Source organism: Nicotiana tabacum, chromosome 24 (genome assembly GCF_000715075.1).
Source record: "Nicotiana tabacum cultivar K326 chromosome 24, ASM71507v2, whole genome shotgun sequence".
Lineage (NCBI taxonomy): Eukaryota > Viridiplantae > Streptophyta > Magnoliopsida > Solanales > Solanaceae > Nicotiana > Nicotiana tabacum.
In genome coordinates this window covers 22,334,968-22,350,476 of record NC_134103.1, presented here as the reverse complement: position 1 = coordinate 22,350,476, position 15,509 = coordinate 22,334,968, and the positions used below count along the sequence as shown (strand labels likewise).

Here is a 15,509-nt window from a genome sequence, read left to right as displayed (position 1 = left end):
CAAACAGCTAGCAAAATATTGAACGCAAAGAACACAACGATTTTTACATGAAAAATACATTACTTAAGTGAGTAAAAACTATGACCTACTCCCGTAGGGTTTGCCTTTAATCTTCACTAACTTCAAAGAGCGGTCTTAGGTTATAACTCAATAACCAATGAGACTAACTCTAGCACCCTAACCCTAAAATTAACTCAATCATAGCGACCCATTTCTAAATTAACTCTAGTCTAGAAATGAAATAAAACTTACAATAATTTGTAGTTAACTTATGATTACACTTTTCAAAAGCAGATAGGTTACAATTCAATATCAATATTATAATGGATCCATATTTATCAAATGAAAAGATAATCTGATAGTCAACCAAACTGAGGAATTACAATTGACTCATGAACAAAAAAAAATGAAAAATAAGAAAATAGAGGTTCCAGACTGCTATTACAAATAGCAAATGAAAAAGAAAGACCATGTTCTTGCTTAGCCTAACAACTACATACTCATGTTATTTATATTTCCTTCAGCACTCTAATATTTTAATAGATTTTCTCAACTCGGATCCCACATCACATATTGGTATTTCTTTATTTTAACAACTAACCCAAATACCAGCCCAATAGTATTATTGGTAAAAGGCATGTTCATCACAAATATACTCAACCAAACAACTAAAAAACTAGGTAGCTTCATTTTCTGGAATAGGTTCTTTAGTTGAGCAGTTTAAATCCTTTGAGAGCACCTTCTTGCATTGATTGCTACTGCCAAGAGTAAATACTTAACTTGTATGAATAATATTGGTTGTATACGTCTGCAATAGGTCTCTTTATATCGGTATAAGGGTGACCGAAATTCTTCTCTAATTAATGCTCCAAAATTTAGAATATTTCAGTTAGCGAAATCCTCTGCTAATTTGATTTAGTTTCTTTATTTTTACCTCCTCAACCTTTTTCTACCGTGCAAGTTATTCCTTATTTGTTAAAACCCTTTTAACACATGAATTCCTCCAGCTAAGATATTTTCTTATAGACGCAACTATTTTTTTTTCCAAATACAACTTGCACGCGTATTATATCTTCTCACGTCTGATCAATATTAAATGTTATTCTACAAGAACCTGGTTCTCCTCGCACCTGCATATCATATATACACACCATTATAGCATAGTACATTGTCCATAAAACCTGGTTCTTTCAATATAGTTGATTAAAGTTTGTCAATCATTAAAACATATCCATGATAGAATATGCTCACCTTAATAATTTTTTCCCATTTGACGATGACAAATCCATGTGTATCTCATCTAACATTACTCAACTTATTCGTGTTCTTCGGCTTAAGAACTAGTTTTGTTGTGAGCACTCTTATTTAAAGTGTCTATGTTTGCACAAGTATAAGGAACTGAATTTCCATTCAATGCAACTTTATAGATGACTAGGCATAAAATATTTTAATTCTTTCAAAAAGACAAAATTTCAATATTATCCCCCTTTTGGCATCATCAAAAAAATAAAGCGCTCTTAAAAGTGAGAATTAAGCAATATCAAACTCATGGTAACACATACATAATATTAAAATCTCAAACGTTTGATCCAATTAAAAATTTTGAACTTTGAATAGATAAATATGGCCCAAAAATAGGAATTTATATTGATTGATAAGTTGTACCACGTTAAGCCAAATGACTTAAGCCAATGATGGTTGAACAAACCAATCAAACTGCCACACAATCAAAAATAAAAAGGTAACAATCCACAATTTGATCATAATAGGGACAAATTATGGACTAGACAAGGACGCGTAAGAGGACGAAGCACCAGGTTCTTTGCTGGAAGAAGACTCTCCACGAGTGAGCCCCAAGAGCCTATCAAAATGTGCAGCAACAACAACCTGCTCTTTTTCATCTTTTCTTTCAGCTATTTTTCTCCTTCAAGGAAGTGCCTTCAACATGCAGTTTCTCCATCCCTTCTTTGGTAGCAGTCAATTCCTTCAATAAATGTGTGACTATGCTTTTACCTTCTATACTCGGTGGCCTCTTAATGTAGTCATATTCCCTCAAGGTCTATTCATCAAGCATGTGCTCTTTTGCCCCCTTTACTGGTCCTTGCAAATGGACCTTAAAACATTAAAACACCATAGTCAACAAGAATCTATATGGCAAAGCATATCTGCCTATTAAAACACCATAGTCAACTGTCATATATTTCATAACTATTGAGGGAAAGTTAAGCAAATTATTTTGGTCCATAGCTTTCATAATTGTTAGATCTAGGTAAGTAGCCTCATGCCTCATTTTAGAGCGAGATAACACACTTATTCACAAATTTGAACATGAGCTTGTGAATCGATTTTATTTTATTTTTACTTGCCTTCATTGGTTTCGCCTTTCCCTTTCCATGTATATACTTCAAGGTCAAATACATATCATACTCTACCTCCCCTGATTTGAGCCATTCTCATCGAACATATGTATCAAACCCATTCACAAGCACCTTCAAGATTTTTTCTAGGAGCTAAGCAGTAAGAACCAAGTCTATTCCCCTCACCTCAGTGCTCACTGTACCTTCCTCAAGCAATTTGAAATTCTTATAGAAGTGCAACATTACAATACCATACATCACATAGAGTGGGCACAGAAACAAGTTTGTCCACTTTTGGTTCTTAAGTTTCTCTAATAGTTCTTCTATTCTAAACATCTCTGAAGTAGCAAGGTTTATCACTCTACCATTCGATATCACCATATTACTGAACCAGAATACTTTGCCTACAACAATAATATTTAGTTTTCTTAAAATGTTTGGAATTGGTTCCTTTGACCTACACAAATTTTCCCTTTTTGGCGGTCCTCTTCTTTTTTGGTGTGGCTGAAGATAATCTAACTTTTTTTCCCTTTTTTAAAGAGGAACCTCCTCGTCTTCCTCTCCTTCCTCACTGACCAAGTTAACTTATTCCACCTCAGACTCATTCCTCTACTAAAACTCGTGTCATTTCTTTCTCTTTTATTTATTCTCCTCTAAAGCTTTCTCAAGAGACTTGGGATCCCCTTGGTGTTTGGATCCTAGCCTTGTGAGTCACAGACTTTCCATATTAACTGTCTTGTTGGCTGTGTGTTTAACACTCCTATATGGTTTCTTCCTTTCACCTATACTTTTCTTCTTCAATTGAGTAAATATATAAGCTAAAACTACATCATCACTATCACTCCCTTCCTTGTCCACTTCAAGTTCTCCCTTAATATCAGAAAATTATATCCTCAAATATGGAGATTGTTCATTGTTAGAGGCCAAGGTACCATGTCCATGGACCTCTTTAGCACATTTTCCAAAATTATCTCCTATAGTCTCCTTTATAAGAACTTTTTATGAATTTTCTTCTCCAACCTATACGCCCTCACCAGCAACAGAAGAAAATGGTTGTTGGCCAAAGACTTCTTCTACGCCAATACTAACATCCTTTCCCTCTAGTTTTTTACTAGGGCATCCAGTGTCCTACATATGAGCAGTGGCAACTCTAATATCAACACTCAATTTTTTACTTTTTTCTCATTCTCATTCTTATCTTTCACTGCTTCTCTCCCATGAATCTCAAATTTTTCTACTGCTGGACTTGTATGTTCTTATTTTTCACTTTATTCCCCGTTGAAGTCAACGACTAGTCCGGTAATAACTTATGTGTTTCTTGGATGGGGTTTGGTATGGCTCGAACTGAGTTGGTGAGGCAAAATGGGTGTTGGCAGCTGGAGTGATTTCAGGCTTCAAGAAACTAGATGTGGGAAAATTTTGTGAGGTCGACATTGTTAAGATTTTCAGGTTTATTATAGAGAAATGGGGTTTGGAGTTGTTTGCTTTTGCTTATGATTCGAAGAATTTCATAGAGAGGTAAGAGATTATGGGAGGTAATTGAGAGTAGAAAGTTAAATAAGTGACAGTTTGAGCCTAATCAATTAAGGGCCCAATGTTCAAAATTTAAATGAGGTAGTTTTAATTAGCTCTAATTGGGCGATAAAGACGTGCCTATAATAGTTTTAGGAACCTGATCTATTTAACTACGCATGAAGGAAGCCATGATTATGGGATATGATTAAGTGACTCGAAATCTGTTTTTCATGACGTAGAAATTTAACATTTCATTACAACTATCTATTGTAAATGAAGTACATACCTAGGTGTCAAGCAACTAGGTTCATTGACTGATTTCCTCAATGCGGCCAAAAGGCCTTTTTGGATTAATGATATCTTCATCATAATAAATATCTAAGCTCTCGGTAGGGGTGTTCATGATTAGGTTTGGGTCGGTTTTTACCTTAAAAAAAACAAACCAAATACGTCGGTTATTCAAATTGTTGAACCAAACCAAACCAAATTAATAGAAATTTATAAATTTCGGTTTTTGTCGGGTTTTTTTGATTTTTCGATTTTTTCGATTTTTGTCAGGTTTTTTAAGAATACATGAGTTGTGGACTTTATGATTCCTTTTGAAAAGGGGTTTGCTTTCGGTTGAATGACTAGTAATGAGAAACTCAATAAAGAAATGACTGGACAAAGAAACAAGGTGTCCCAACTTTTCACAAAAAGCACATAACAAATTTCTAGCTCCTTTAGAACTCTAGCCAAAGAGTGCAGCTAAAAGAGAGAAGTTATATGACCTTTCTGGCCACATAGAAAAATTAGACAAGCATATCCAATTTCTATATCACTCACTACTCAGACCTGTGCACTTAAAACTTCATTACACAAATAAATACATATCTACAATCCCTCATGAAAAAAGAAATGCAAACTTGTAGTTGAAGATGATGCTAATCACCAGAGACACACATTAATGCTATTCTATCACCCCAACTTTATAAAGTTAACAGAAGATTGCAAAGTCACAAAGTTTATATTACAATAATAAAATTATAATAGGATACTGTAAAATAGTTTTTCATATGGTAAAGTAAAGTATCCACATCAAAAAATACATCCAAATTTCAAGCAACAAGAATATGATTGAAGCCAGTTTCATTATCCGATCTAATCGATGCTCAAAACATTATCGGGATATTCTGAAAGATAAAAAAAATAAAAATATTAAGTATTAAGTAATTCACAAATATAAATATATTCATAATGAGTTAAATGTATAAAATTACCTTTTTCAACTATTTCAAGTTTTGGGATTTCTTCTACAATATCTTCAATGTTGCATTCTTTGGGAGTTAACCTGAGCCATTGTTGAGTGCAAATTAGAGCTTCTACCGTCTTTAGCTATAAAGAACTTCGATATGAATCAAGAATCCTCCCACTAGTACTAAAAGCCGATTCAGATGCAACAGTAGAAACATGAATTGCAAGAACATCACTTGCAATCCTAGAAACAATTGGATACCTTTTACTTGCATCTTTCTACCAAGACAAGATATTAAAATCTTTGGCCAACTCCAAATTATCTATCAAATACCTCTCAAGATCAGTCTTACTTCCTTCATTATCTTACACTAACAAATATTTTTTCCATTGTGATTTTCATATCTCTCCAGTATCACCTTCACTCATCGTACTAACTTGACCTCCCAAAATCTCATCAGAATTTTCAGCAGGAGAATCTTTATAGCAATTATACAAGCGAGATTGAGTATCTATCACTTTGTCTGATCTCAAATCTCCCGCCATAGAACCATAAGATTTAGCAAAAATGAACTTTACATACCTCATCTTATACCGAGGATCCAACACAACAACGATAAATAATAATATATTCATATTATCAAAGTCACCCCAATACTTATCAAACTTGAGTTTCATCTTAACAACTATATCAATCAGAACTTGATCATCACCTTGAGAATTTTTGGCAATAAAGTTAAGAAGATAAAAAAGCTCATGGAAGAAAGAATTTGAAGTAACATACAAAGTTCCTGAAAATTTCAAAGTAATATGGTAGAAAATGTCAAAAAACTTTGTAAAAACTTTTACCTCATTCCAATCATTCCCACTTGGGTGCACTGCTTTTCCAATCATATATAGACAATACTTTTGGTACTTGTGATCATCAATATACATTCTTGAAAAGGCCTTCTCAAATTTTATAGTTGTACTTAACATCATATAAGTTGAGTTCCACCTGGTTTCAACATCTAAACTCAAAAGACCATGGCTATCAATCTTTACCTTTTCAACAGTTGATTTAAAGGAAGCTAATCTTACAGAAGAGGACTTAACATACTTCACATCATTTTTGACCCGAGAAATAGACTCAATATGATCACTTAATCCTTAGTTTACAATTAAATTCAAAATGCGAGCATTACATCTAACATGTAGAAAGTCATTTCCCAAGACGATTCTTTCCAATCCTCAATCCTCCCTTTCAAGTGTCTAATTGCTGCATCATTAGCAGTTACATTATCTAGGGTCACAGTAAATAGATTTTCAATTCCTCAATCTAATAAACAAACCTCAATACCATTTGCAATTGTTTCACCCTTATGATCTGGAACTTGAAAAAAGTTCAGAATTTTTTTTGCAAGTTCTAATTATCATAAATTCAGTGGGCAGTTATAACCATGTAAGTTAGGTTTTGGAGCGATGTCCACGTATCACTAGTGAGACATACATGTTGATTTTGAATATGCAACTTTTCTTTTTCCTCATGATAATTTTTTAAATATTGCCTAGCAATAGTCAAACGAGAGGGCAGCTCAAAATTAGGCACAACAATTGACATTAATCTTTTAAAACCTCCACCATCGACGACTTTAAATGGTTGTTCATCAATGATCACAAATTCAGCAATAACCCTTCTTATATCATTGACATTATACACAACTCTTTTCAGTTTATAAGTACCAACACTACCTTCTTGTCCGCTTCCTTTATTTGGGTAAGACCTGAGTGTTGTCTGCGTTCTGTCAATGAATCTAAAAGGGAATTTCTTACAAACAATATTCAAATGGTTCTATAATGTAGTAGTCCCATTTTTCTTAGTATCGGAAGCAAAAGTTTTAGTACAGAAACTACATTTTGACTTATGCTTACCATCTTTATCAAAAAATTTGGAAAAATATTTCCAAATGTCTGATGTTTCCCTCCCAAGACCAGAATCATTTTCAGAAGGTGCTGCTCTTTTATATTTTTTAGGAGGAGTAGGAACACTTGAATCAATAACTGGAGTATTGTTGCCTTCAAGTTGAGAAATTTTCTGAACCTCGGCTTATGAATCCATCTGCTAAGAGAGACGAAACAGGCAAACAATGGTCAAGAACAAAAAGAACTACATAAGAGATACAAAAATACTTTACAATTTCATGTAAATTATTTTCAAATTATCCATTAAAAAAAAGATAACTAGTTGGGGTTAAGACCAAAAAGAAAGGCAAAAACCTGTTCATTTCTCACAGTTGTGGTTGCCATCGGTCGCTATCAAGAATTTTAGAGGGAAGGAGGAGAGAATTTTGTTTGGCATGGAAGCTGCGTATGTTTTGTTGTGAAGGGGTGAAAGAGAATCAAATAAACCCTAAGGAATTAAAGACCTTTTGTCTTAACTGGCTAAATTGACTTAGGCCCATTGCAGTTAAAGAAATATTTCAAAGGTTAGGCCCAAGAGTGTAAAATATTACATATAGTATAAATTTTTTTTAGAATATATATATATATATATATATATATATATATATATAATTTTTAAAATAGGTATCTATATGATCGGTTTGGTTCGTTTTTTTTTTTTCGTTTTTTTTTGTAACCAAAATCAAACCAAATTTTATCAGTTTTTTAAAATTAAAAACCAAACCAAGTTAAACCAAAAAGATATCAATTTTTTTTCTCGATTTGGTTCGTTTTTTGGCGAACACCCCTAGCTCTCGGCATCGTGCCGCGTGAAAAGCTAGACATTTTCACACTTAGATTCACTACACACATTATTAATATATAGCTAATTATTGAGGGAAATAGGGATGTCTTACTTCTACTTTGATCACACCAAGCGGTTTCTCAACATATTTTACCAGCAACAAATGATATGAGATTGAGACAATTAATTGATTGAGAACTTACAAAGGTGCTAAAAAAAAGAAAATAAGATAAAGAATGTTCGATAAATAAAATTATAAAATAATAGCAGTTTTATAAAATTATAAAATATTTCTCAATTCTAGTCAGAGAAATATAGAACCCACAAGCGGCAGTATAAATAGTGATAGTTAGTAACAGTGATAAGGGCGTAAACGCAAATCAAAACATAAAAGGGACCAACATGGATAAAGCAACAAAAATGAAGGTCATGAGAGCAAAAAGATACACATAAATAAAATAATAAAACAATAGCAGTATCAGCGAGAAGTTAGGGTTTTTATTCACATTTGCACGCAGACATTTTTATTCCTTCAAAATTCCACTTTCAGTCTGCAAAAATTCCAATCATCAAAACCCCAATAATTCAAATAATTGTAAGTTTCACTCAATAACCTTTTAGCTACTATATTTTTATATCCAATTTTTCACTTCCATACATACACTTTTATAATCTTGATAGTAGGGTTTTGGGAATTTCATTTTAGGTAAAGATTGTGTCTTTTTTGCTTTTTATTGGTTTTTGAGGTTTCAGATCAGTTTTTGAAGTGTTTTTGGAGTTGGGGTTTTGTTATTACTATGTGGGGTTTTAAATTTGTATTGGGTCTCTAATAATTGGTAGTAATAAATATGTTTTGATAAGGTCATTATTCTTGTTTGCAGTAGTTTTGGTATTTCCTTTTCGTTTAACTCTTAGTTTTGATGGCTTTGTATATATTTGTGGTTGACTTGTAATTATTGTGTTCTTTATATGAAGTTGTTTACTGTTTAATGTTACCTGAGAAACAAAAATGAAAAAAGAAAGGAAATTTCAAATGCATTATGATAATTTGTATCACTTCAGACACTTCAGCATTCATACGAACTAGTATTTGCCTTCTCGAATCTCGGTTTCCAATTTGTTTTTGAGTGAAGTGATGGATGATGGATTTCGCGAAGCTCGACTGATTTGTGATTGAGGCGTAGTTATTTATTGATTGAAGTGAGAGTACAACCCACTATGGTAAGAGAGATAAAAAGTTATGAATAGTCATGCTAAATACAATGTATCTTAATTTTGGGGATATTAATTACGAAGTTATTCACATTTTTGGAAGAATATAACAAATATGATTACCTTCCTCCTGCTGTGATTGAAGTATTGAACCGAATTAGCTCCTCAGCCTTGTCAATTGGGCCAAAGCTTCATCGGCTTTCTGCATCACCTTAAAGAAGAGTTTTTTATGCCTATATTACCTTCATGTTATGCACCTTGGTGTTATTTAAATTTATTTTGCTAAGTTAGTTGCACTTAATGTTTTCCCTTTTTCTAAGTCAAGCCTTCTAAGCATGACTCCTGTTGGTAACCTTCTATATTTCGTCCTGACGTTTTCCTTCTCATGAATGTAGATTGGTGATTGTCAAGTAGCGAAGAATAATACTGTTATCAACACTCCGTGCATGGTATTTCTTGCTTCCCGATAGTTAAGCATCGTCTGAGTTTTCTGCAGACGTAATCATGCCATGCTTGTGCTTGTTTTAGCGGAATTGTTGTATATAATTGGTTTTTGCACTTACCGGTGCATTTCATAAGGACATGTGAAGTAGTCCTAAGCAGCGAGGGAAAAAGCTCACTCTCTTGGTGTTAGATACAGAAAAAATGGAGTAGTTACTTGAATTACCCCTTTTACTTTGAAAATTGAGAATTGACAAATGTGGGGGTCCCTTTGTTGTGGGGCTGAATGGAGTAGTTACTGTAGCTGCCCTTTTACTTTGAAAGTTGAGAATTGACAGAAGCAAGCACCAATATAATACCTTGTGAGTCTTGTGAAACATAGCTAAGACGGGGTCCCTTTGTTGTGTGGCTGCAAGGCCACATGGGTCCACTGCAGCTAGCGGAGAATGGTCTATGGGCCCACATGAGCCCTACTGGCGGACTAATTCAAGCTTCTCGCCAGCACCATCCAGATGGGATTTCCGTTTCCAACCTGAAGCATTATCTTTTGGGTCTAATGATGGGGTTCAATTGTATGGATCTTCTGCTTCGTCAAACAGCAGAGAGAGTAGAGGTTGGGTGAGGGGAAACCAATTGGCCAATCACCAATATCTCGTATCAGATGGTGGTGTTGGTGCATACTATAGTAGTCCGTCGGACATCTCTCCTGCACAACAGTGGACTCCACCAGCTATCCAAGAAATCAATGTTGATGATTATGGTACTTCAAGGAGGGGTAAGCATATTGCTTCTGCATTTTCTTTTGTATATGAGTTAAACTTCTAAGAATGCTTATTTTGGTTTTAGTCTCTCACACTTATGTTGACTGAGTAATCAGCTGATGTTTTTTATCATATATATGTATATATTTTTTTGTTGATAGTTTGTGGTTTTTGTTTGGAGTTTGATACAAGGTTCTTATTCGTTTGCTTGTGCTATCCTGTATTGCCCGTGCATTGGGGTGTTCTATGAGACACTGACACAAGCTAATTTTGGACTGACTGGTGTCAATCTAAAAAGCCCAAAATAAATAAATTAGAGTTAGGTAGGTTAAGTCCATCGGCAAACCAAACAGTACATGACTGGTGCTACGCCCAGGTGAAGGGGATTAGCTGTAGGATTCATAGGTGAAAGATGGGGGAAATGCAAGGGGATTGAAAGTATTTCCGGAGATGCTATGGAACAGAGGATATTTATCCAACCTTCCAACTTTGGAAAGATGAACAATTAGGGTATTACATGAAACTTCAAAGCATCAGGGGTTGGAAAGGCTAGTATCGATGAGGGATCCCTATTCGGGTTGCAAAAAGAAAAGCGAGAGAACACCTTTTCTTCTTTTCATTACCATTGACAGTTGACATGTGGACATGTTCTTGAATAAGAGTATCTCATTGATGTGGTAGTGTCCACCCCTAGAATCTTTTGGTATCTCGCCCTGGAATTTTGTAAACACATTTTCTAAAACCCATAAGATGGGTTCAGCTATCACTGGGCAAGGTGGTCTAGGTAGAAGGCACAATGCTCGATTGCTTGTGCAAAACTAATTTTGGTATCCTCCAGCCCCTTTTTCGAGTTTTGATGTACCCTTGAGTTGTTTTTTGGGGGTGAAGTTTATGAATCAGTTTTCTTAGTTCAACATCCTTGGTAATATGATGTCTAATTGATGATGATAATAGGGTAGCGATTTTGTGTTATTTGTTCTGAATTCTTGAGGATAACAAGCTTTGCCGTTTAGGGTTCGAGGTGCTAATAGGGATGCCGTTGGAAGGAAAAATTGCTCTAACAAATTAGGAGAGAATTATGTCTTTTGGTTAGGTAAATTGGCACTAGTAGTGCACTTCTTTGTTGAAGGCACGCGCAGGAGTTTGGCCCATACATATGGGCCATTAGAAGAATTGTAGGAATAAGCAAAGATTGAAAATTTGTTTTCTTTAGAATTCCTGGATGTTGTATGTAGGATGACAATATTGTTTGTTTGCCCTATTATGATTCTTTAGTGGATTTATTGAATGGCCTTTAGTTTGGGCATTTTTACCTAAAGTTCCTTATTACCTGCAATCTTTACTCAGTTAAATTTCAATAACAATGACTTTTCCTATGTTCCTATGCACAATATGTTTTTGGAAAATATTTATTATGCATAATATTGCGCAAGATATTGCTTTTGGGTTCATTAAGACGCAAAAACGATTATGCCGGCTATATCAATCCTCTGTATTATTTTGAGCTGTATTTGGGTTAGTCTCATTCTGATCATGCTCCAGTACATCCAATATTGTTAAGATTCATCTTGATTTGACTTGTTGCATGGTGACCTTAAACATATTGCAACCTTCATCTTTCTCCGTGCTTGCAGTATTTCAGATGAATGAAGGAAAAATGAGTAGATTTGCTCAGTATTCAGCCTGAGAACTTCCATCCGAAAGACTCCTTTTCCCCTTTTCTCTCTTTTTCATTGTAATGGATCTTTTGATAGCCACCGTCACGAAAGAAAAGGCTGCGTTAGTTGTGTAGGGCAGAAGTGTAAAAATGAGATTTTGCTCGTCTGCCACAACTGTTGCAAACAAGTATTTTGTGGCAGTTTTGCAAAACACAAAACCTTCAGGCGATATGCTTTAGGCGCAAGTGATTCATTTTTTTAAATAGTTTTGATTCAACCATTTATGCATTTATTTGTTGCGGGAACTTTGACCGAGCGAGCAATCTCTTACCAGTAATTCCTCCATAGTATTCCTGTACTAGGATGACTGCTGGATGTTGGCTTCTAGGCAAATGAAGATCCGTGTTCTTCATTCTTTCCTGCACGGAAACAACTGAGTTACCATTCTCATCCACCACATAATTGGTGAATGGTGGCAAATCCTTTAGGTGCTTCTTTCGCTTCTTTTTCTGACTAACATTCTGTAGTCTGGTGTATAAAAATACAGATAGGTGGGTGTCTTTGTCAAATATTAGTTGTAAACAGGTTCGAGGTTTGGCACGCTACATAATGCCCCTAATGGTACACAGAGTTTTTAGAAAATTTTGGCATATTTCTTTCTCCTGGCTCCCGTCTACCAGTATGCACATTCTCCAGGTGTATGATGTTAATTAAAAGTTAAAATTTGTTTATGATGCTAATTTCTTATATATTTTTGAAACATTAGTTAGTTAAATAAGTCTTAGTTGGGCCTCTCTAAAATGTGTTAGATAGCTAATTCACGAAAACATATGTCAACTTGATACTGAAGCAATGTAACTTTAATCTGTTGGCTTATAGTTATGCTGTCTGAAATTAATATTTCTGCTAACTGAAGGTCATCAGTTAACAAGATACACAGGTAAGGAATCTAGGAGTTACTCCTCACCGTTATATGTGGACTATCTGGAGCAAACAAAAGGACAATCGAATGTGCAAAATCAAAGACTTATCTAAAGAGCCCCCCCCCCCCCCCCCCCCAAAATGAGGTTGTAGTTTAGAAGAAATAGGTCTGTTGTGGTTTGTTGAAAAAGAGTTTTGTAAAATGTTTTCCCTTCTCTTGATGGGGAAAACATTTTCCTCCAATTGAAGGAAAATGAGTTCTTGAGGAAAATGTTTTCCAAAACATTTAAACATTTAAGCCAACCAAACATGGGAAAGTTGAAAACATTTTCCGGAAAATGTTTTCCTTCGTACCAAACACACCCATATACTTATCTCAAAGAAAAGAAAAACTCTAAGTAACATATTAGATCTATTTCACAAGTCTTAATACGCTTACCAATGCCCCCAGGGCTTTGGTTCAAGGGCAATGCATTGCAACACAAGATGTGTGGTAGGCGACATCACGAGTTCGAACCCTGCTAAGGAATGTAACTAAGTTTTGTTTTTAAGGTAGATAGAGGAGGACTCATTATCCACTGAGTTTTGAAGCTGGAAGCTGTGGTTCTTGATTATTTCTATAAAAGGACAGTTACCAACATCATATAGGATAGAAAAGCCAGTCTATCTTAACATGATATTGATTTAGTTTTTCATTAAAATGTAATAATATGGACTGAAACTCTATGGTTGACCATGCTCCTTTTTACGATGTCTAATTTCACATTGAGTGCTGTAGAGATAAGATAGCAAGTTAATGTGCTTAAAGAATTAATTCTGTTACTGCTTCTGAAACATTTGGCCTATTGGTCAGCCAATGCTCTTTTACGGATGCCACCATTCTGGATATTTCATTTCTACTGCTAATTTTGCTTCTTTTTTTTTTTCTTGTTAGATGCAATCTTGAGGCCATTTTCATTTTCACCCACAATGGAGGTATGCATTTGCTGTTCTCCACTATCTGCATTCTTTTGATGTTTGTTAGTTTAAATACAGCTTTCTTATGACAATGAATTTCTTTATAGGGAACATCAACTGCTAGGGATGGTGGAGGTTCAACTTCATCCCGATCTGACAATAGTGATTGTGATTCAATCACCAAGTCCCATTCGTCTCATCGTAGCTTCCCAAGTCGTCGTTTCTTTATGTCTAAACCCATACATCCTCTGTCATTTCCAACTGAAACACCTAGAAGAGAAGCTATTGACAGCCTCTCACCTGGTTTTTTAGAACTTGATACCTCAACACCGCAAAGAGATAAACACCGCTTGAGCAGTGCTAGTGGCAGTCTTGACCTGACAGAGGCTTCTGAATCCTTCCAATCTGAATTCCTAAGTAAACCTTGTAACCCTTCAGATGGCTTCAGATGTGGGTTATGCGAGAGGTTTCTCTCGCAGAGGTCGCCTTGGAGTTCCCGACGAATTGTGAGAAGTGGAGATATGCCAGTTGCTGGGGTTCTTTCATGTCTCCATGTATTTCATGCTGAATGTTTGGAGCAAACTACACCAAAATCATGTAAAAGTGATCCTCCGTGTCCCATCTGCGCCAAGCTCGAAGATGGTAGTTCTCCGGATCAGCGACCTTTTTCCAAGTTCTTTCCTAGGCTTAAAACGTTCAATGAAGACGGACCATCCAAGCCTTGGGGCTGTGCTTATTCTGGAGATTGTGTTGAAGGGGCCTTGCAAGCACCATCTCGGAGCACTATGCTCTCACTAAACAAGAACCGGTTTAGGAAGAATCTTTCTTTGAAGGGTAATTCGGGAAAGGAATTTTCAGGGAAATTAAGAAAAACTAATACATTTTCGTCACAGCTATTTATTGGGTCAGTTGATCATGCAGTGGTGGGATCTTCAAAAGCAACAAGTTCCGGGAAGAAGTAACAATGGAATTTTGTATATAATTGCAGGCCGATTTCCATGGCCTTCGGCCGTGGGTCTCCTAAAGCTAATCCTGTTTATTGAATCAGAATGTTTAGTGGCTTAATCATGTTGTAAAATGTAATGTAGAGGAAATTTTATTTGCACTTAAAGGGCATCAAACAAATTGCATGTTTTGTTGTAAGTTTTAAAACTGGTCTTGATCATTGTATCAGAATTTGTATACCTAATGTGGTGAAAATTGTGACTTGCAAGTTGTAGGCATCAATTGACTTATCTTTTGTGCATCAAGTGCATGATTACCTGAAGCTGTAAAATTTAAGTCTTTCATGGTTGACAATTTTTGCCATGAAACTCTGGTTAGAATTCCACCTGGATTGTGGTTATGCAGTTTCAGTTGGCTGATTGATTGTCTTTTCCATATACAAAGTTGCATTTAATGATGGTTGCATAGCATTGATGCAAGGTGACTGAAAGCTTTTAACATTCAGTGTGAGCTAGGAGTGAAATGATTACATAGTGATTTTTGGTTTGAATTTCAGTTTAACACTCAGTGTGAGATTGTATGTTCCAGCTTTGCACGATTCATTAGTAGAGTTACGTACAAGCTGGCTTGACACCACTCTTAAAACAACAAGAAATGTGCGCTCTTCTTGTATGACTTACAATCATTATTTGTGGGAACCTCATGGTACAGTGTGAGATTGTATGATCCAGCTTCACGCGATTCATTAGTGGAGGTACGTATAAGCTGGCTTGGGCTTGACACC

General features: G+C 35.4%; 1 protein-coding gene and 1 long non-coding RNA gene across 3 annotated transcripts; one reads left to right on the top strand and one right to left on the bottom strand.

Annotated features, from left to right (window-relative positions):
- Nucleotides 1–1,712: 1,712 nt before the first annotated feature.
- On the bottom strand, nt 1,713–7,472 carry LOC107808621 (uncharacterized). 2 transcript variants are annotated; one of them, XR_012706653.1, is made up of 4 exons: nt 7,362–7,472; nt 7,017–7,203; nt 5,132–5,202; nt 1,713–2,113 (listed from the first exon to the last, which is right to left on the bottom strand). It is a non-coding gene; the product is annotated as an uncharacterized LOC107808621 (long non-coding RNA). The 2 variants fall into 2 exon arrangements; XR_001653189.2 differs by lacking the exon at nt 1,713–2,113 and adding an exon at nt 4,631–5,044.
- An 812-nt stretch (nt 7,473–8,284) lies between these two features.
- Nucleotides 8,285–15,003, top strand: LOC107808612 (uncharacterized). The gene is made up of 4 exons (XM_016633137.2): nt 8,285–8,425; nt 9,438–10,258; nt 13,758–13,798; nt 13,888–15,003. Exons 2-4 carry the CDS (start codon nt 9,937–9,939, stop codon nt 14,740–14,742), a joined length of 1,218 nt encoding a protein of 405 aa, XP_016488623.2. The 5' UTR covers nt 8,285–8,425; nt 9,438–9,936; the 3' UTR covers nt 14,743–15,003.
- The last annotated feature ends 506 nt before the right edge of the window (nt 15,004–15,509 follow it).

Coding starts and splice junctions, on each gene's coding strand:
- LOC107808612 (XM_016633137.2), top strand. CDS start 9,937: ATGGGCCCACATGAGCCCTACTGGCGGACTAATTCAAGCTTCTCGCCA. Junction 10,259..13,757: donor TTATGGTACTTCAAGGAGGG/GTAAGCATATTG, acceptor TTTTCTTGTTAG/ATGCAATCTTGAGGCCATTT. Junction 13,799..13,887: donor CATTTTCACCCACAATGGAG/GTATGCATTTGC, acceptor ATTTCTTTATAG/GGAACATCAACTGCTAGGGA.